The 22,133-nt window shown below is 52.1% G+C and overlaps 1 protein-coding gene across 1 annotated transcript; it reads right to left on the reverse strand.

Annotated features, from left to right (window-relative positions):
* Positions 1–2,442: 2,442 nt before the first annotated feature.
* Cadm4 (cell adhesion molecule 4) lies at positions 2,443–17,441 on the reverse strand. The gene is made up of 9 exons (XM_063252242.1): positions 17,318–17,441; positions 7,197–7,343; positions 6,773–6,925; positions 6,391–6,525; positions 5,862–6,026; positions 5,678–5,768; positions 5,200–5,372; positions 4,144–4,272; positions 2,443–3,519 (listed from the first exon to the last, which is right to left on the reverse strand). Exons 1-9 carry the CDS (start codon positions 17,379–17,381, stop codon positions 3,410–3,412), a joined length of 1,167 nt encoding a protein of 388 aa, XP_063108312.1. The 5' UTR covers positions 17,382–17,441; the 3' UTR covers positions 2,443–3,409.
* Positions 17,442–22,133: the final 4,692 nt, after the last annotated feature.

Consider the following 22,133-nt stretch of genomic DNA (forward strand, 5'->3'; position numbering starts at 1 on the left):
TTCCACCTCGCCCCAGAAAGAATGGCTATTATCAATAAATTAACAAATGTTGGAGGGGTGTAGGGAAAAAGGAATCTTTCTGCATTGCTAGTGGGAATGTAGAATGGTGCCACCACTGGAAATCAGTGTGGAGATTCCTCAAAACACTAAGATTGGGGGTAGGGGGCATACTTCAGTGGCATATGTGCTGGCCTGGCAAGCGAAAGGTCCTGAGTTCAATTCTTGGTACCAAAAAAACCAACAACAACAACAAAAAACTAGGATTGGTGGTCCCATTTGACCCAGCTATTACCCTTCTCTGAATCTTCCCAGAAGAATTTAAAACATCATACCACAGTGATATATGTGCCCCATGTTCATAGCACAATTTATAATAGCTAGGTCTTGGACAGAACCTAAATGTCCATCTACTGAGGAATAGGTAAAAAAGATGTACTTTTACACAATGGAGTACTACTCAGCCATAAAGAGGGATAAATGGGAGACTTTTATAGCTAAATGGATGCAATTTGAGACCATACTCAAGTGAAATAAATCAGATACACGTGTAAACATTGTATTGTCTCATTATTGTGAGAAGCTGGACATTTTATATATATATATGATAGATATACTGCTGATTTCTCTGAGTTCACTGAAGAGAAAGATTTGTGCTGCTATTGTTCAGACAATTGAATGCAGATGTCTTGTGATCTTGTGATCTGGGTGAATGATTCTGGGATGACAATGTACCATGTATGTACTGCTGTTGCCCCGAATGATGTTTTGAAATTTTGTTTTATTGTTTTTTTCTCTGAAATAAAATGGATTTGAAAAAAATAAAGACAATTACTTACAGTTTATAATGATTAAAAAATACAGTAAAACTCTTCCACGGAGTCCCATTACACCTTTGAAAAAATCCAAACTCCTTATGGCTTCAGAGGCTATCACGAGGTCTGGCCCTGCTTCCCTTTCTAACCTCTCTCCCTCCCTTTAGCCACTTGTCGAGCTCCACTTTGCCTAAACACTGCCACCCACTATACCACCCAGGCCTTTCATCCTGCTTTTCCCTTTGCCTGAGAAGTTTTTCTCTCTGATCTTTGAATAACTTCTTGTGCTCATGGTTCCTTGCTTAGAGCAGTTGTCAATCTGAGAGTTTTCTCTAAGCTCACCCCTGGATTTGAGTGGGGTTACAGGACCGACCTTGAGTTGGTGGGTGCTGAAACTGGGATTTTGCGGCCTTTTCTGTATACTTGAAGTTCTCCATAAGTAAGTTGTATAGTATCCCACACCCCCTTCCTCTGCATTTATTCTCTCTCTTGTCTGTCTGTCTGTCTCTCTCTCTGAGACAATCTCACTCTTTCAGGATAACTTTGGACTGTGTAGATCAGGCTGACCTTGAATTTGACGATCCTTCTGCCTCAGCATCTTGAGTCTGGGATTCTAGGTGTGCACCACCATTCCTGGCCTGCACTGTATCTCCATAGTCTTTATTTTCCTCCTGAAAACTTTTAAGAGGGTTAAGTAGAGCTGCTTTTTCACTTCAGGTTTTCAACAGGATCAAATTTGAGATTAGTGACAAACTGTACCACTCAATGTCTGCCTGTTCCATTCACTGTGAACTCTCCAGAATGTGGATAGCAAATGGCACATTGTAAGAGTTCCCCCACCGTGGCCTTCTCACTGAACTATATCCTTTAAAAACTTTGAATCCCAGTGCTCAGGAGGCTGGCCATGAGGTCAAGGCCAGCCTAAACCCTATAGTGAGACTTTGTCTCAACAACAAAACAAAACAATAATGAAGTTTTGATACAAGTTCTCACTAATCACTGCCCTCTACCCTGGCTGGGCTGGCATTTGCTATCTGTGCGCCTCAGCCTCCCGAAGTGCCGGTATTACAATCCTGTACCACAACCAGCTGTGTTTTTGTCTTTAAGTGATGGGGGGGAGGTCTCGTTGTCCAGGCTGACCCTGAACTCCTAAGGTCAAGCATTTCTCCTGCCTCAGCCTTAGTAGTAGAGACCACAGATGTGCACCCAAGAGGTGACTAGAACCTAAAGTTAGACTGATACTGCAGATCTAAAGCCTAGATGAATGAATGAGGTGGGTCAGGATTGCAGGGAGGACGTGATAATATATACATATGAGCTGCAATGTCACGGTGAAACCCCAGTCATCTGTACAATTAATGTCATCAATTATCATTTTTAAAATGTGCTATGTTAATAAAAGAAAGTAAAAGGAAAGTTGCCCTGGAGACTTTGCGGGGAGAAAAGGCCATCAGGTAACTCAGTAGCTACCAAACAACTAATTGGCTGAAGAACTGGCTGTCTCGGAAGGGTAGTGGTGTCCTCGGTGCAGTCAGGACACTGTCCACCAGCAGTCATGCCACCCCCACCCTTAATTCCCTTCCACTGTGCAGCCCTGGGCAGAGGGACAGACACACAGCCACCCCAACACTTGTTCTCTCCTCAGTTTAATGATGGTTAGTGGGATTGCCAAACCCCCTCCCTATCCCCTCCCTTCCCCGTACAAAAATGTGTGTGCGTGTGCGTGTGCGTGTGCCTGTGTGTGTGTGTGTGTGTGTGTTTTAAACAAGAAAAAAAGGGCAAAGGCCAGGAGTTGGGGGAGGGGTGCAATCTGATATTTTCATACAGATTTTTGTTTTTTTTTAATATATTATATATAAAACCATAGAGATCACGCATTCCCCCCCCATACTCCTTTTCCCCTCCTGGGGGGGCCTGGAGGAGAGATGGGAAGGCCCCCCCAGGAGTGGGTGAATACACAAATATGGGTGGGACAGACGCAGGGGAGGAGGAGGGAAGGGACGCCCAGGAACCTGGGGAAGGGAGATTGGAGATACGGGTTGGGGCTGTCTCCCTCACTGCCCCCATCAGTTATGACACAAAGACACAGAATCCCTATTTCCATGCCCTCCCCCCGCCCCTCCCCCCACCGTGCAAACATGGCTTTGCAAAGAGGTGCCCAGAGCTCTGTGGAACTCTTACAATGGCTGGCATGGGGTCTGAGACCCCCAAAGAAATCTCTGTTTCCCTTCCCTGCCCACCCACCCTTCCCAGAATCTGACTCCCTCCCCATAAGACCTGGTTCTGTAGTCTAGGGGCCCTGGCCTTCCCCTAGTTATCTTCCCCAAACCCAATCCCTACTGTCCTACCTGGACTTGGGGAAGTTCTGGACCTTGATCCCCTGCCTCCTGGGGGGCTCAGACCTCTGGGCCCCTCAGTTGTGGCCCTGGCAGAGATCCAGGCATCCAACACCCCCATCCCTGCCCAAGTGTCTGAGGTGTTAGTGGTGGGGGGAGAAGCCCACCATCCCAGACTCTGGTAAATGTCTTTGCTGGTTCCTTGCAGCTGGCAGTGGGGGGGTACCCCAGCCCAGACCCAGGCCTGGGGTGGGGGTAGGGTCAGATGAAGAATTCTTCTTTCCTCTTGTGTCCATCACTGCCATTAAGGAAGGCTTCTCTTGCTTCTCCCTGTTCATCCAAGCCACTGGCCTCGTGGGTTAGATAGGAACCTGAGGGGTGACAGACGCCAAGGGTTAGAGGGGGCAGACATGTATGTGGATGGACAAGTTGGACAAAAATACATGGAAAGAGGGAGAAGGACAAGACAAATATCAGAAGGAAGAGGGAGAAATAAGAGGACACAGGGCCAGGACAATAGGTCCACGGAATAACAAAACAGTGGCAAAGGAAGACTTCAAAAATTAATGGACACATCACCCTTATCCCTTTTGATTTGTACATTGCCTGTCCCTCCCATCTGTCCTGCCTCCTCCCTCCTCCATCTTACAGGGGACAGAAACAGCACAGCCCTTTCTTCTAGACTGTTTTTCTTGGTGGTATTCCCTTGCTCCGCTCTCAATGACTCATCGGTTAGGAAGATACACCGTTTTATTCAAACCTCTGACCTTAATTCTTCAGTTTAAAAAGTTCACCACTTTCAAATTCCCGGGCCTGACACTCTGCCCTCTTCGGAATCCCGGCTCTAGGTCTGGATTCCAAACCTGGGTCTAGGCTGCTGCCTTTTACTTTCCTGGTGTGTCCACCCTTCTTGGAATCCTGCTCTAGGCTTCCACCCGGTCGAGTCCCACAACCAATCACATCCATAGCTGGTTTCAGGCCCCGCCCCTACTCACCCTTCTGTCGTACAGAGCACCAGACCATGCCCACTAGCACACAAATAATCAGAAACACCAGTAGCGCCAGGATGCCACCCACAATGGCGTAGGGAACTGACGTCTGAGCCTCTACCACCGCACCGGGGTCTGCCAGAGGGACAAGGCGCAGAACGAGGTCTTCAGAGGTGATCCCAGTCCAGGCCCACCCTCGCCACTTCCTTAGGCCATTCTGCACAGTTCACCACCCTTGTATGTGCCATGTCCCTCAGCGTTACAGTCCCGTACAGGCCCTTCTCACGGCTCCCTCTTTCAGATCCTCCGCTGCCTCAAGGAACCCTTAGTTTGTACACTACTGGGTCGCACCCCCAATGCCTGCCCTGCTTCTTGCCCCTACCTCCCAAGGAACAGACAGGACATCCCTTTTCTTTTGACTCAGTTCCCCCTTACCCCTCTTGCACTGAGCAAAGAAACAAAAAGATCAGGAAACAGGCCTGCCGCCCTTTCCACCCTGTCTAAAGCACTCCAGGTATTTTCATGGTTTAGCCCAACCACTTCCAAAAGTCCTGCCCCTCTTAACCGTGTACGAGGGTCTATTCCAATCCCTTTATTTATTCAGCTGCTTTTATTTTTGCAGCAGTAGGAAGTGCACCAGGAGCCTCGCGCCTGTTAGGCAAGCGCTCTACTCTGAGCCATATTCCCAGCTCTTTTTCATTTTTTATTTTGAGATAGGGTCTCGCTAAGATGCCCAAGCAGCCAATCATCTCACCTCAGCCTTCCCAGGCCACGAAATTACTGGCGTGCACCACTGCACCAGGCTATATTTAGCTGTTACAATTTGCCCAACACCATGAGGTGGGGAAGTGTTATTTCTGCTTTACCCACGAGGAAACTAAGGTGCAGATTGTTACCTGCAATAGGACGAGGCACAGCCAAATTTGAACCCAGACGACCAGACTGCCTCCAGAATTGTAATATCTCTGTTGGCTGTTTACCCACCTAAGCAGTGTTTTTGCGCAAGCCCCGCCCCTAAATGCCCTGCACCCCGCTCCCAGGCTTCCTGCAGCCTCTCCTTACCATAGACCACGAGCACGTAGAGCGCCCTCGCGTGGCCGTGCTTGTTCGATGCCTCGCAGGTGTAAGTGCCATTATCCGCTGATACCAGGCCGGGCAGCGTGAGCGTCTCCCCCACTGCCTCGGCTCTCTCTGGCAAAGATTCATTCCCGCGGTTCCAGCGGATCTGGTTTGGCCTGGGGTTAAGTGTCGCAAGAGTTAGGAATCCAAGTGCCAGCACCCAGACCTGACTTCTCAGAAATCTGGACATACAACTCTCACCCTGCACCAAACTCCAAAGGCTACTGGCCCTTTCCTTCCTGGAAAACCAACACATCCCGGGCCCAGCTTCCATCTGTCATCAGAGTCTCGGGAATCCAAGCCCTCCCAGACCCTACTGCTGTAAGAATCCAGGAATGGACACTCCAAAACTCCTCTCTCAAATTCAGGAGCCAGGGAACCGTCCACTCACAAGGCCAGAAGTCCGGGGCGCAGAGCTCACCTAGGGTTCCCCGTAACCGCGCATGTCAGCACCAGCGTGTCGCCCTCCCTCACTACGGCTTGGGAGGCATGGATCCGGGCCGTGGGGGAATCTGCGCAAGGGAAGGACGACCATGAGGGGCTAGGAGCGTCTCTAAGCACACTGCAAGAGGGGGATCCGCGGACCCTGCCCGCTGGGCACTTACACTGGACGTCCAGCACGTACTGCGTCTGCTTGCTGTGTCCAGAGGGCAAAGCCTGGTTCTGGGCCTCGCAGATGACAATGCCGCCATCGTCCTTGCGGTCCACGCGGAACCGCACTGTGCTCGCCACGCTCCAGACCTTGCCATTTTCCTGGCCGCTGCTCACTCCTGCCACGCCCAACCCGGACACTGTCAATCTGATTCCGGCCTCCCCATCCCACCAACCAATCTCTAAGAGTATTTGCCAAGCCCCCTTTTAGCCAAGCTACGCCCCCAACCAAACTCCAGGGCCTCTTTCCAAAGTCTCCTTTTTTTTTTTTTTTTGTACAAGAATCGAACTCAGGACCTCGCACTGGTCAGGCAGGCGTGAACCTTAATCCCCAGCCCTGCTCCTCCGTCTTTCAATCCATGGATTCATTCACTAGCTGCACAGCTATAGTCCCTGCCGGGCCCCGCCCACATGCAGATGAGCCTCTCCCTAATCCCCGCCTCCCTCAGGCCCCGCCCCTCGCCGGCCTCCACCCCTGGGTACCTTTCAGTTCCTTGCGGTCCCTGTACCAGCGCAGGACAGCGGCGGGGCGCGACCGCGGAACTAGGCAGCTGAGCTCCACCTCGCCGCCCTCCACCGCCTGCTCTCGGACCTCCACCACAGGATTCTCCGGGGCCACTGCCGCGGGACAAGATGGGCAAGGGGGTTAAGAGAGGTCCCAAGCTGAGCGCAAAGCAACTGGGCTGCGGGATACTAGGGACCAAAGGGAAGGTGGTAGGGGTCAAACAGAGGCCAGAGGTCAGGAAGGCCGGCCCTATTTCCTGGATTCGGACAGGAAGTTAAAAACAGCCGGAGTCAGGTGGTCTCAGGATAAGAGAGAAACAGGGAAAGGAAGGCACGGGTCTAAGGAGTGGGGGGCTGTTACCTAGTACAGTGAGCGTGGCAATCTGGTGGTGGGTGTCCTCCGTATACAGCTGGCAGAAGTAGCCTCCCTCGTCCTCCAGGCGGGCATCTGAGAGCCTGATCCGCACTCGGCGAGGGGAAAATTCCTCAAGCTGGAAACGCTCATCCTTCAGGGCTAGACAAGGGGAAGGTGTGAAGTTGGGGAACTCTGACCTCAAGATGCGCCCCCCCCCCCCCCCCCGCCTCACTCTAGGAGTCCAGATTCTTATCCTTTGCCTCTTTTCTCCACTGTACCTGAGTCTGAGGTGTCTGACTATTTACACTGTAGAGACCCAGAATTACCCAGGCCTTCCTCTCTCCAGGATGAGCAGTTCCAGCCTCTTCCTTTCCCTTCCCATCGTATCTGCCCCCTTTCAGGACATGGGAGCCCAGGCCCCAGCACTCACCACGGGTGCCATTGAAGAAGAGTGTCTGCCGTGATGGGTTCTGGATGACAACTATGGATCCATCATACTGGTGTAGACGGCAGGTGATCTCAGCCACCCCACCCTCGGCCACTGTCACATTCTCTGTCTGTACTTCCTGTCCCACCCCTGGGCCAACAGACAGAGAGACAAGACAGGAGACTCACTGAGGAATGCAATTCAATCTTTTCTTTCTCCTTCTGTCCCTACCCCAACCCACCCTCCAATCCTGCTTTTTCTCTCATTCAGTTCATTACACCAACGTCTCCTGTGGGTAGAGTCCACTGCTCCTGAGTGGAGCTAAGGTCCACTGCCATTGCAGGGCAGCACAGGATACCCTAGGAGTTCAGAGTAAGGGAATGCAAGAACTGCCCGGGGAGGGGTATTCACAAAAGGCTCTGGAAGAAAGCTCCGTTGAATCTGGATCTTCAAGAGAGCCAGAGTGCTCCAGGTGTGGGAGGCTGCTTCATGTTCACAGAAGCTCATGTTTCACACCAAAGATGGCCATGATATTCTCCCCGTTCCTGGACATACCCTCTTCGGCTCCTCCCATTAAGGAGACACTTGGGCAGACCTTAGGATTTGCACTGACCAGAAGAACTTGCTGACACATCCCGTAGGAATCACAGAGCCCAGGCCTGAAGAAGTCTGGAGCCTCTACCTGTGCCCTCTGCTGTCCTGAGGCTGTTGGGTGAAGATCTCTCATCTAACCTCACAGAGGCCAAGAGCCCAGATGAGAAGAACAGCTCAAGACAACAGCCTCCATCAGCTGCCAACTGTGTAAGTCAGGCCACCCTGGGTCATTCAGCCCCGTGGGATTGTGACCACACAGGTGACCCCAGTTGAGACCAAGAGGAATCTTCCTCTGACCCAGCCCAAATTGCTGACATGAAGTTAATAAAGGAGTTGTTGTTTTAAGACACTAAATTTTGGGTGGCCTATAAGCTAACAAGTACATTCAATACCTATGCTACATTCCCAGCATGCTCTGTAGTTAGCTGACACCACGTGACTGATCTCTGGCCAATGGGACGCAGGCAAGAGGGATAAACATCTCTTCCCACATGGCCCACCTTGCTCACAATACTTCTGGCTGGCAGGCTGGAGAGGACTCTAAAAACCTTAGAGGGGGCCGGAACATAAGCCAGAGGAGTCAGGTCATTGACTTCCTGACTGTCCTCCAGACCTGCCTGTACAGGACCATGACATGGGCAAGAAATACATGGTTTTAGGGGCTGGGGATTTAGCTCAGCAGCATAAGCGCCTGCTTGGCAAGCTCAAGTTCGATCCCTGGTGCCACCAAAAAAAAAAAAATAAAGAAAAATACATGGTTTTGTTTGTCTGTGTCTTCAACACCCCCCTAGCGCGCGCACACACACACACACACACAGACACACACACACACCCTGAGGCTGAACTCAAGGCCTTCACACTGAACCACATCCCCATCCTCTTTATTTTTCTGAGACAGGATCTCACTAAGTCACTAAATTGCTAAGGCTGGATTTGAACTTGCAATCCTCTTGCCTCAGCCTTCCAGAGCTCTGGGATACAGGCCTGTGCCACACACCAGGATCACAAATACACTTTTTTGTTAAGCCGTTAGGACATCAGGGCTGTTTGCAGCTGTTAACCTGCCCCCCATTAATCAGTCAGGGGAAGGTGGTGGGGACTTAGGGAGGGAGTGTTGGCTGGGTGTGGCTCAGTGGTGGAGGACTTGCCTAGCACATGAGAGACCCAGGTTCCATCCCAGCACTGAAAAGAAGAAAAGGGAAGGGAAAGATGAGAAAAGAAAAGGGAATGTTTCTGGCACCGTCAGAGGAAACAGCTTACAAAAATGTTGAAAGCCAAGACGAATCAGGAGCAGCACTGTCGTCATCACTGTCATCTCCAAAATAAACACCATTCCACCGCTCATTAGGCACCTACTGTGCTCAGGCCCTGTGCTGGGGTGGGGGTGGGGGGCAGGGGAATCGCCTGTGTGATTTCCCTACAGCCTCCAGGAAGCCTGCACAAAGTAGGTACCACAGGCTCCCCTCTCAGTATTGCGGGGTGAACCCGAGCCTCAGGTATATCAGGCAACTGCTCTGTCACTGAACAACATGTCCAGCTCTTTTAAATTGTTTTGCTTTGAGTCAAGTTCTCACTAAATTCCCAGGCTGACCCTGAACTTTCAGTCCTCTTGCCTTTGTTGTTGTTATTGTCTCTTTATTGAGACAGGGTCTCTGTCACTATGCAGTTCAGGCTGGTCTTGAACTCACTATGAAGCTTAGGCTGGCCTCCTGGTAATCCTCCTGCTCCTGAGTGCTAGAAATACAGGTGTGCACCACCCTGCCCTGCTCCCAATTCCCATTTTATAAGTGAGGAAATTGGCCCAAAGAGATGAAGACTTTTTTTTTTTTTTTTTTAAGACAGAGCTACTTCCCAGGGCACAGCAGAGTACTGCAGAGCCAGGATCTGCACCCAGGCCTCCGGATTCTATACTCCCTCCTGGCGGTCTTCTCAGGGTGAAGTGTCCAGCACTGGAAAGGAAGGGGCTTGGGATGTGTTTACGATAGACTCTGAATGCTAAACTTGGCCTTTTGTCCTAAATGGGAATGGAGGTGTTGAAGCAGGGAAAAGATCAGAGCTGGCTGTCTTTAAACACTGGGTAACTAACTATCCCAATCTTTTACATTCTGTCTTAGGGTTTCACTGACGAATTCGAATACAGTGGTACCCTCCAATCATGAATCAAAGTCTTTCTATCATTCTGGTTGCAATCAGAATCGTAGAATGAATTCTGTGGCCAGAATTGTGGAGAGAGTTCACAAACCAAGGCACCACTGCATTTTCTGAGCACTAGCAGATTTCAGGGGCTTGGTACCGAGTTGATCCAGATGAGGTCTTGCCCTGGAAAGCCTTTAAGGTTATGGGGAAGCAGATACAAATCAGTGTAATATCTCATCAAAACTGCTAGATTTTGTTATGAGGTTAGGTAACCCAGTTTGGGGGTCAAGGTGTAGAAAGGAGTAATTCTGCGGGATGGAGGCAGAGACTGCTAGCTTCTTGTCCTGACATCAGTTCTTTGTATTCCACTCATTAAAACAATGCAACTTGTGTTTTACGGTTGTCCTAAGTACAGCAGAAAGAGCTAATTCTCTCTGGGTGTGATGGCGCATGCCTGCAATCCCAGCACTTGGGAGGCTGAGGCAGGAGGACTGCTGTGAGTTCGTGGCCAGCCTGGGTTACATAGTGAGCTCAAGGCCAGCCTGGACTACATAGCAAGACTCTGTCTCAAAAAAGAAAGAGCTACTTCTCAGTGTTCCTTGCAGAGGTGATGCCAGTGATACAGTTACAGCTCAGCAGCACAGCACCTGCCTGGCAAGCGTGAGGTTCAGTTTGATTCCCAGTACCACCCCAAAATAAATAAGTAAACAAACAAACAAAGTGCCACGTGTTTTGGGAGAATACTTTCTACCATTTCTGTGCTGCCTAAAACTAGGATGTAATGCACAGAATTCTGGTAGCCACTTTGGGCATCAAGACAGGCCCAGTAGGAATGTGTGCGAGGCCTAATGAGGGCGTGAAGCTGCTGTAACAGCTCTGGACTCCTGCCTCTGGGCTTTTATGTTCCATAATGACACTATACGCTACTCCTTGAGGTTTATTTGGTACCTCCTGAAATGTCAAGCTTAACGTGTCCAATCCTGCAGCCAGGTGTGGTGGTGCACACCTGTAATCCCAGCACTTGGGTGCTGAGGCAGCAGGATTGTCGCAAGTTCGAGACCAGTCTGGGCTACAAAGTGAGCTGAAGGTCAGCTTGAATTGCATAGAGAGACCGTGTCTCAAAAAGACAAAAAACAAAAACACCCCCCACAAATGTCCAATCCCTGCCCCAAACATTTTTCTTTTCATGTTTCTAGCATCTCAATAAATGTGACAACCATCTACCCAGCTGGTCAGCCCCAAACTAGAAATCAACCAGGTTCTCTCTGCCTCCCCCCGAAATCTGTTCCACCCATGTCTGTCTGTTCCATCTCTAACGCACATCTCAGTCCCATTCACTTCCTTTCTAGATCCATTCACTTTTGTCTGCCTCTCCTGCCGTCAGCCTCCTTTCCTGTGGGTAGATCTCCTTATGGTACTGTTTCCAAGCCTGCTTCTTCCACACAGCAGTGAGACAGACTGTTCAAAAGCTACCTGAGACCAAGTCACTCCTCTGCTTAAACTCCTCTGAGGGGACTGAGGATTTGCTCTGTAGTAGAACATTTGCCTAGTATCCACACAGCCCCAGCTCCATAGTAAGCTCAAGGCCAGCTTGGACAATGTAGTGAGACCTTGTCTCAAAAACACGAACAGTGACAACAACATCATCTCCAAAGGGCTTCCTGTAACTCTGAGAATAAAACTGAAACCCTTTCCTGAGTCTTCATGGTGCTAGTACCTGTTCCCCTCAGTACTCTGTTCTGAGCACTCTCCTGATACTCACTGTACTCCTGGTTCACTGGTCTTCATGTATGCTCGACCTTGCTCCTACCTCAGGGCCTTTGCACTCGCTCCTCCCTCTGCCTGGGATGTTCTTCCCTACTTCTCCACCATCACAGGGCTGCCTTCTGTTCTCATGTTCATCTCTGATCACAGCAACACCTCACAGGAAGGACTTTCTCACTCCTTGTCCCTTTACCTCTAAATGCTTTCTATTTTTTCCTTAGTGATGTCTTTTCTGTACAGAAATGTCACTGAAAATTATCTTGAGTAACCTGCTAACTTGTGTATACCAGCATATACGCTCCCTGCGGGCAGGGTTATATCCCACAGAACTTGCTGCTGTACCCCTGGTGTCTAGAAAAGGCAGCTGATGAACGTCCGGGACACTTGCTGGGCCAACTGCATGTCAGACACGTTCTCTTTTGGGCCTCTCAGCAACCTTGGGACATATTATTCTCATTCTTGGGCTGATCCCAGAGCCACCACTTGCCATCTGTGCAGCTCTGAGCAAGTGTGCTAGCCATTCTGAACCTAGGTCACCCGCCTGTGAAGTGAGAACACCCCAGTGCTGGCCAGCTCTCTGCAGGCTCTGTGAGCACACCCTCTGGGAATAAGCCCCTGTATGGGAACCAGTCGGCAGTGTGTGCTGGCACCTTGAAAAACATCTTGAAGTCTCTTTCTGGGTCACCTCAGGGCTAATCTACCGCTAGCCCCCATTTTACAGATGTGGAGAATGAGGCTCAGGAAGGTCTGCAGGACAAAACTCAGGATCAGCTGGGAGCCATGGAGACCTCTGGATCTGCCCTCTAAGTTTATCCACTGCTCTTCACTTAGAGGGTGCACATGGGGTAAGGGTGGGGGGTTTTGTCCTATTCCTTCCCCCTCCTGAGGAGTCAGTAACCAACAGTGTCTGTGCCTAGAATATTAATGTCCCAGGAGCTTTTGTTTCAGGGTTGGAGGGGTGGAGAGTGGAACTTTCTGGTCAGAGAGGGGCTGAGCTTTTGGGACTGGGGTGCTGGCCCTTTAAACTGTGGTGACAGCCAGGAGTCATCATGGGGATGGTGCCTGGAAAAAGGCACAGGGGAGGGTTTGGGAGAGAGTGGCTGGGCAGGTGCTATGTATAGACTCAGGAATCCAGCACCCTCTGCCTTTAAACGCAGAAACCCAGCAACAACCTCCCCTCCCAGGACACAGGAGGCCAGCCGCCCAGCCCCTCTGCTATCAGGGTTCAGGAGTCTGTCCCCTCCTCTTCCCAGAGAGCCAGGAGTCAGCCCCTAACCACCTCCTCTCTCAGCCCCAGGAGTGTGGGTTCTCAGCATCCTCCTTCCTCAGACCCCACAGACTGAGCCGGCAGCCTTCTCCCCCACCCAGACCCAGGAGCCAGGGGTCCACAGCACACAGCTGGTGGATGTTTCCACGGAGACCAGGCTGGGTGGGGGAGCACTTCCTGGGTCCTGAGTCAGCGAATACCCAAGGGAGTCTCAAGGTCACAGTTCCGGGAAGGTCAAAGCTGCCCTCTCTGTATCTGTTCCCCAAGGGGCTCCTGGCATCATGCCTCCCTCTTCTTTCCTCCCCTAGGGAGGTGGTACATCCCTGCATCCTGACTGAACCCCCCCTTAGCCCCCCATCAATGGCGGAGTCCGAACATCCTCGCACAAAGCATCAATTCTTCCCCAGCTTAGCCTTGTGAAGGCGCCTGTATTCGTGGGACCTAGGCGTCAGGGTCCCAGCCCCTCCTCCCTTGGAAACCTGGAGAGGGACCACCCCACCAGCCCCTTCCTCCTTCAGGACCTAGGAGTCTGTACCTCCATCTCTTTCTGCCTCAAGACCTAGGAGTAGGGACAATTAGCCCCCTCCTCACTCAGTCCCAAAGGTCCAAGACCAGCTCTCCTTCCTCGGACCTACAGGACCCTCCTCCCTCAAACCCAGGGTCCAGACCTCCAGCCCTCACCCCTCAGGCCCAGGGGTCTAGGGTCTCAGCCCTCACCCCTCAGACCCAAGGGTGCAGGCCCAGACTCCTCCCTCAGACCTGGGGGTCCAGGCCCAGCCTCCTCCCTCCAATCAGAGTCTCTAGGTCCAGCCTCTGCTCTCTTGGAAACTTCTGATTGTCCATCCACATCCCTCAGCCCCGGGAGGCACAGTTCTGCCTTTCTCGGTTCTTTGTCTCCCTCCTATCCGGGGACCCTGGCATCAGGTGGGGGCGTAGGGGTGAGTCAGCAGCCTCATACACAAAGTCTTCCCTGTGGTCCCCACGTTCCTGGGATACTCAGGACTCCCTGGATTCCAGGCCTCAGGCCCAGCCAGGGTGTAGGGAATCCTCCAGAGGTTCACCCTGGGTGTGGGGCTGAGGGACAAATTCCTGCTCCCAGAAGGGTACAAGGCTGCACTGAACTTTCCTGTCTGATTCTCCACCCCCTACTGCCCTCTATTCACCCCTTCCCAGAAGGGCCAGCCTCTGTCCCTGCCCTGTGCCCACTGAGTGCATTGCAGAGGAGCCGGGTGCCTGTTTCCTGCACAGGCTGACCCATGGGTGCTCCGGTCCTGGTGCCACAGGCCATTGGATGCTGGCGGGTGTTGCTGTCTCCAGCCCACCCCCACCCCACCCCAGAGAGAGAAAGCTGCCTTTGTGTTCCCCAAGACGGGGACAGACCAGGCTCGCACGACATTATCCCACCCTGGGGCCCCAGCCTGCTGGATCTAAGGTCTCAGAATCCATGGTGGAACCTGACCCCACCCCCAGGCTCTGAGGATTCAGGCCTGCATCCAAACACATGGGTGGGTGGGGATCAGCGATAGAAACTGCACAAGACCTGTTCCTTGGGGTGACTCACAATGAGGGGAGGGTCCCCTTGTTCTTAGAGTGGCTGGTAAGAACTTCAACAGGGAAAAGTGAGTCACGCTGGAAGGAAACATGATTTGGGGTGAACAAGCTCCCCCCTCCACAAGTTCCCCAACTCTTCAACAGCCTCTCTATTCTTTCTGGGTTTCTGTGTATCTGCTTTCTCTGCTCTTTTTGTCTCTCCAGTTTCTGGCCTACGGGTCTGTGTTTCTTCCTGTGTGCATCTCTGGGTAGGCTACTCATCTCCTCACTTCCTCTCCCCTGCCCACTTCATCCTCTTCTGTTATCCTCACTAGAAGGAGGAGTCAGCGGAGAGACTTTCGGAAGGGCACACACACAGACTCCATCTGCATCCTCACTCCTGCTGGCTGGATAAAGTGTGAAAAGAAAGGGGGAGACCAAGAGCAAAATATGGGGACCATTTATGCCCCCTACAATTTGGTGACCAAGGCTGTTTAGAAGTATCCAGTGAAAAGGAAAGCACGCAGGGCTCTGGGAGACCAGGTACTACACCCCCCTTCTCCCTCCTCTACAGAAGGGCAAAGTGAGGCTCCGACATGGGCAGACAGTGGCATAAAATTATACCAGCGAGGACAGGATGAGGACGGGCCCTAATTCCTCCACGCCAAGCCCAGAGTGCCTCCCATGACGCCAAGCTTGCTCCCCACTTGTAAAGCCCCACACTATGTAATTTAGAGGACGTTTACAGAGGATTAGGGTGCCCGGAAGCAGCGATTTTAAAATCAAAAGAGGGACAAGCTTAGAACTATTTTTCAGAAGGACAGGAGAAAGGAATCCTGAACTGGGTAAGTATTCAGCTGAGGTCACATTCTGCTTCAGGGAATCCAGCACCCTCTGTTTCAATGCGCCCATGTTCTATATGTCAGAAAGGTCAAGATCCAAGAAGTCCAACAGCTCAAGATTTCAGAATTTTAAAGACATCAAGATGTTAGAATGCTAACACCAGCCATGGTTCTAGAACCTGAAGGGTGTCAAGGATCTAAAGATTTCTGGATTCGAGAAGCCTTCAGATGTCAACGTTCTAAACACTCCCATTCTTTGTTTACTGTTGTCATTGGTTCCAGGATCCTAGGAACCTGGCTTTCTGCCTAAAAAATAAAGACAAATAAAAATGGATGGAAATGTGGCTAAGGTACCAAAACTCTCATCAGGGAAATTGGGGCATGGCTATTGCAAAGGAAGGAGCGACTAATGAAAGTTAGGAAGAAGTCAGGGAAGACTATAGCAGAAAAAAGGGCAGAGCACGGGCGCTCAGCTTCGCCTCCACCTGCCCTCTCGTCCTGTGCCCTGGGGTGAGGGACACTGTCCCAAACCTTGGGGCGGGGAAAGTGGAATATGCTGGAAGCCCCTTCACATCGGAGTGGAAATTCCCTTTTAGGTCGCTGAGTTCAACATCCTCACTTTACAGAAACAGAAGCTCCAGGGCTGTCTGTCATTGGCTGATGTGGCAAATGTCAAGAGCTAGTACTGAAACCCAGGTCCCCAGCCCTGCACAACCTGGTCACAGCTCCTCTCCCAACTCCCTAAGGAACATCTAGCCTTCTGCTTTCTGCTGGGCCACCTCCCAATCACCTGCTCCTACTCCAAGTGGCACAGGAGGAGGGGGCGACGCATAGTAGGTTTGAGATCCACACGGTATGAGAATGTGAGTGTTGGGTGACATTTCCTGACCTTGTCCCTAGTCTCGGGGTCACCCAATCTTGGGGGTCACCTGCTTCCCACAGTGTGCGAGAAGGGTGTGTGGTCAGCTCCTTAGATATCTTGGAGGGTGCCTCCTGGTAAGTCTTGGCCTGGGTGTGCAGTGGGTGGGCAGGGCTGAGAGGGTTCTGCTGAATCCACGTGTGTGCACACGCCAAGGCTCCGGTTCCCACTCCCCACACACAGACACTCCGATGCTCCCCTTCAGGGCTCTTCTGGCTGCCCTGCTTGCCTCTGTTCCTCCCCAGGGCCACAGAGGGATACGGGATGGAGGGATGGAGGATGGAGATGGATAGCTCAGGATGGAGGTCGTGTGGGTAGAGAGGAGGCAGAGAGACAGTGGGAAAGAGAGGAGGGGGGAGATAGGTGACAGAATGAGGGGACAGAGAGACAAGGGATCTTGGTAAAGGAGGGCTAGAGAAAAAGGGAAGAGAATCACGGTGACAGCAAGACAGAGACAGAGATAAGGACTGGAAGCAGAGAGGCCAGAAATACAGGGGCACAGAGAGCGTGAATAGAGGATGACGGCACAGGAGGGGGGCAGAGTGACCCAGGAAAAAGGGACAGAGGCCAGGGGACGGAGGTGGGGACAAAGGCAGGATGGTGAGAGGGGGAACAGGGAGGCAAGGAGAAAAGGGGGACAGGCAGAAGGAGGGACAGGACTTGGAGACTGAGGCACAGAGGACAAGGGTAGGGGGATGACGAGAGAGACAGAGAGCGAGAGATCTAGACACCAGCGGACAGAGGGACGCACGGACCGGACAGAAGGACAGCGGGACCGGCCCGCAGAAGAGGGACTGGGGTGCGAGGGGGTCTCGGGCCCTTTGTCCCCGCCGGGATCCGGCCTTGCGGGGTGGGGGGGCTGCGGCACGGCGGTCGGAGCCCGCGCCCCCTCCCCCGCTCCCGGCTCGCGGCTCCCGGTCCCCGGCGCCGGCCCGCGCTGCGCTTTGTCCCGGGGAGGGGGCCCGGCCCGGCCCCGAGCGCATTGTTCGGCCTCTGCGGCCCCGCGCGGCCGGGCTGTCACCGCGGCGCGCCCCCGCCCCGGCCGGCCCGCCGACCCCAGCCCCGGCCCTACCTGGCCCCGCCGCGGCCACCCACAGCAGCAGCAGCGGCCACTGGAAGCGCCGGGCCCGGCCCATGGTGCCGCCGCCGCCGCCGCCGCCGCCGCTCGCTCCGGGCCCGGCACCTGCACCGCCCGCGCCGCGCGCCCCGCCCCCCGCGCCCCGCCCCCCGCCCGCCCGGGGGCGGGGCTCCGAGCCGGGGCGGGGCCGGAGCGGCGTGGGGGAGGGGCGGGAGGGGAGGGGAGGGAGGAGGGGAGGGGAAGGAGGGAGGGGACGGAAGGGAGGGGAGGGGAGGACGGGAGGGGTGACGCGCGGTGAGGGCCAGAGGTCGTGGGTGGTGTCGCGTGAAGTGCAGAGGTGGCGTGTGCGAGGTAGGCGCATAGTGAGCTGTCTGCGAGGGAGGCCGAGTGTGTGGTGTGGGGATGCGGGGAGGATGGCGAGGAGGCAGGTGGTCTGCTGACAGGTGAGGCGGAGGCGGAGGCGCCTGGTCTGGCGAGGTGCCAGGTCTGGCCAGGTCCGCTGGGACTCAGACCTGGGGTGGGATTGGTCCCCACTTTCCATCCTGTCCTGACCCACACGCTTGTTTCTGCCTCATTCCCTGGGATGGTCTCCCTAAAAACCAAGCCAACCGGCAGGAAGGAAGTCTGGATCCGGGGCCCCAGGGCAGGGAGATTCCCGTGGACACCTCCCAGGCCTGGCGTCTTGCTCCCTGCTCCCTTCCTTCTTGCCCGGTCTGCTTGTGTCCCCGGTTTTCTGTGCATCTTTCTCCATCCATTGCCCGCCTCATCTCTGAGGCTGCCTCACCCCTCCCTACTTCACCCTTCTCCCTCCTGGGAGTGGGTTTTCCCTCAAGCCCGTTTCTTGGGAACCTGAATACCTGGTTTAGGGTCATCACCCTTAGGACCTAGGAGGTGATGCACCATGGAGACCTCAACCTCTCAGGTGCCCAACTGACAATCAGGGAAACTGAGGCCCGGTTAGGCCTGTTCTGAAAATCCTTGCTGTTTAGCTCCATCACTATTAAACATTGCTACCTGCAGCCCCACCAAGGGATTTAAGGTCCCAACACCTTTTCTGCCCAGTGCCCAACTCCCAGAATCCTATCCATCTTCTAGGGCAGAGCTCCATCAACAGCTGTGTCCCCAGGACTGTGGCTCCCAGAACTCCCTCTGTCCTCTGGACCAAAGCTCCCATCCCTGTGTCCCCAGAACCATGGCTCTGAGCAACTTTTGTTTTGTCTTGTGTTTGCGCTCGCTTTTTGAGACAGGTTCTTGCTGTGTAGTTCCTGCTGACCCAAACTCACTATATAGCCCAGGCTGGTCTTGAATTTGCGGCAATCCTCCTGCCTCAGCCTCAGATGCTGGGATTACAGATGAGCACCACAACATCAAGCAAATTCTTTCCTTTTCCATTCTTAGCGTACCAGCTGCATGGAAAGAGATGGTCAAGTTGAATAATTTCTGCACTTTCCAGGGCTCACATTCTGTGACTCAGTCTAGATGAGAGAGAATTACTTGACCTGCATGGCTATGTTAGTCCATTGTCTGTTGCAGTGAAACAATGTCACAGACTGTGAGAGTTATAAAGGAAAACGTCGATTTGGCAAGGTCACTTGGCCCCATCTAGTGATAGCCTTCTTACTGGCAGAGTCCCCAGGTGGCACAGAGCATCATGTGACAGGAGACAGGAAACACCATGCCTCTTCTGGTCTCTCTTCTTATAAAGTCACCAGGGTTCCATCATGGGGATCTCACCCCAATGACCGCATCTAACCCTAATCAATCCCAAAGGCCTGGCCTCTAAACACAATGGTTGGATTAAATTTTCGCAAGCACATGAAGCCTTGGGAGACACCCTCAACTCATTCAAACCACAAATGAGGGGGAAGCTGGCATCTGTCCTTTCAGCCAGGAACCAACAGGCCACCTCACTTAGGGTTCTAATGCATGTCTCCTACCTCCATTGAGACACCTGGGAGATGTGAGTTTGATTCTCATCTGTCACCTTTGAGTACTCTCATGTCCTTCTCTTCCAAGACAGTGCTGGTCCTGTCCTCACTGTACCCCAGCACAGTCTGTTCATTCGAGTTTTAGTGCACATGACAGCAAATCCTACTCAAATCCTCTGGTTTCAGAGAAAAAGAACTATTCACATCCCAAAGTCCTGGGTGTGGCTGGCTTCCATGAATTCTGTCCATCTCTCAGTCCCAAGGGAGGCTGAATCCCTTGTGTTATAAGATGCCTGGCAGACATCCCTGGGGCCAGATCTACATGTGTCTCCTTAGGGCAGAGAAACAGAGAGACAAGCAAACCAAAAGAGCCAGATTGAAGGTTGGGCAAAGTGGCACACTCCTGTAATCTTAGCACTGGGAGGCTGAAGCAGGAGGAGCACCAGAAATCTGAGGCCAGCCTGGGCTACATAATGAATTCAGGGCCAGCCTGAACTACTTAGCAAGGCCCTCTCCCCCCACCCCACCCCCCACCAAAAAAAAGCTAGACCCAGGGAGACCCAGGGAAGAAAGAAGGAGAGAGAGAGGAAGAGTGCCATATCATAGCTGGGGCAGGAAAGGGTTGTGTATCTGATCTAGGTGGCACAGTTTTGGTGCAGCATTTTTGGCTAAGAGGAAAATTATGTAATACTAATGTATGATTCTTTTGAACTGTATTTGATGTTAAACTCGGGTTTCCTGTGTCTGAAAGCAGCCGTGTTGGAGTCACATGACTGCTTACACACAAATTGTGTATAGAAGCCCTGAGTGGCATGAACGCTGAGCTATGCCACTGACCTGGAAGGAAGAAACTTTAAGAAATTCCCTCAACAAAGGTCAAGCATTCTGGTGGTGTACACCTGTAATCCCAGCACTCAGGACCTTAAGGCAGGCAGATCCCTGCAAGTTTGAGACCAACCTGGACTACATTGGAGTTCTGCATAGCAAAATTCTGTCTCAATAATACAAAAGCAAAATATCATAGATTCAAACAAACAAACAAAGAAAACAAAAAAAAATTCCCTTTATAAAGTTGGGATCCCCAAAGCAAACCATCTAAAAGCTCCTGGCCAACGTTCCACTGTATCTCCCCATATCTATGACCAGAGGTAGGGTTATGCTGACTACAGTAGGCATGCAGCCAGTTGTAATGGCACGTGCCTGTAACCCCAGGAATCTGGGAGGCTGAGACAGGAGGGTTACAAATTTGAGCCCAACCTGGACAACTTGGTGACTTAGTGAGACTCTGCCTCAAAATGAAACACAAATATGCCTGGAGGTGTCGCTCAGTCTGAAGACCCTGGATTCGATCTCCAGTACTGGAAGAAAAACAATCTAATGACAAACGTTCTCTAGCAGTTGGTTCTGACCCTTGGTGCAGGTTGTTTTCCCAGCTCTGGCACAGTGGGCTGCACACCAGGAGATGTACTTGTCTATAGTGCATGACGGAGAAGAAAGCAGTCTATGAAGAGACAGGTAAGTAAAATGGAAGCTGAGATAAAATATGCAACACCTAAAACTTCAAGGAGGAGAGGTTGGTTTGGGCTCACAGTTTTTAGATTTATTCCATAGCCAGCTGGCTCCCAGGCAGGAAGGGCAGGCCACAGGGGCCTGGCTGAGAAGAGCAGCCCAAATCATGGTGGCCGGGAAGCAGAGAGAGAAGGGAGAAGCCAGGGAGGGAGACAGACTTCCAGGTCACAACCCCAGCAACCTGCCTGCTCTGATCCGGCCGCGTCTCCTAACAGCACATGTCTCTATGGATTCATCAGTGCGTTAATCCATTGATGAGTACATTGCTTCCCATCATGCCATCACCTTCCAAAACCCAACCTCCGAGCACGTGAACCTTCTGGGGGCAATCAGGATCCAGACTATCACAGAAGCCCAGCAGGCAATTGGACGGGAGAGATGGCTAGGGATAGGGATAGAGATAAGGGTAGACAGGAATTAGAAGTGGAGAGGGAGAAGAAGAAAGAGAAGAGAAATGAGATTGACTCTGAAAGAGGGAGACAGTTTTGATTTCACAGTCTTTCAGCTTCGCTTCTGTCCGTGGTGCAGCCCGGAGACCTAGGTCTTGCTTGGATGTTAAATTTCCAATAGCATCAGTTTTGCTTAAGTCAGCATAAACAGATTTTATTTCTTGCAACCAAAGATCTTTGAATAAAAATTCAGGAGCCACTAACAGTAAAGGTTTGATCACAGATACAGGGCATTATGAGAAATTTGTCCCTAGCCTAGATATCTGCTGGAGGGACCCACAGGACAGGTACTTTTGTCCTCTGATCCCCACTGTAAGACGGTCACTGGGGGGAAGGGGGTGTCATCCCTAGCCTCAATATCTTTTATCCGACATCAGAAGAAGGGTGAAATCATCTTAAATTTAAATATAGAGCATCTTAGAAATGTCATCTTAGCTTCTTTCTGCTGTAGGAGGGCGTTTTGGAAAATACAGTCCTGGCTCACTTTTTGCTGGAAGGTACCATCAAAGATGCAGTATTTCTTTCTTTCCTTCCCTCCCTCCCCTCTTTCCTACTCATTAGCCCTGTGTCAGGTATATTCCAGATACTAAGAATACAGTAATGATTAAAGCAAAAGTTTTGCCTTCCCTAGCCATGGAAATAGGAGTTAGCAAAAAACAAACCCAAACATGACTATTCCAGTTAACTATTGCTGCATAACAGAACACCTCAAAATTTAGGAGTATAAAACCACAGCCTTTGTATTTTGTGATTTTGTGGGTCAGGAGTTTGGACAGGGCCACCATGATTCTGCCTCGCAGTGGACTGGTACCCAGAGGAGCTGGCTCAGACAGCCCATCTGGGAGCATCTACTTGAGGCCTTGG

Source organism: Cavia porcellus, unplaced genomic scaffold (genome assembly GCF_034190915.1).
Source record: "Cavia porcellus strain 051 isolate PalLab524CR breed Dunkin Hartley unplaced genomic scaffold, mCavPor4.1 scaffold_7, whole genome shotgun sequence".
Lineage (NCBI taxonomy): Eukaryota > Metazoa > Chordata > Mammalia > Rodentia > Caviidae > Cavia > Cavia porcellus.

Bases quoted from the DNA above. Each gene is read 5' to 3' on its own strand.
- Cadm4 (XM_063252242.1), bottom strand. From the start codon at position 17,381: ATGGGCCGGGCCCGGCGCTTCCAGTGGCCGCTGCTGCTGCTGTGGGTG. The intron at 7,344-17,317 runs GTAGGGCCGGGG...CTGTTGGCCCAG, and splicing joins GGTGGCCGCGGCGGGGCCAG to GGGTGGGACAGGAAGTACAG. The intron at 5,373-5,677 runs GTGAGCTCTGCG...ACTTAACCCCAG, and splicing joins GCGGTTACGGGGAACCCTAG to GCCAAACCAGATCCGCTGGA.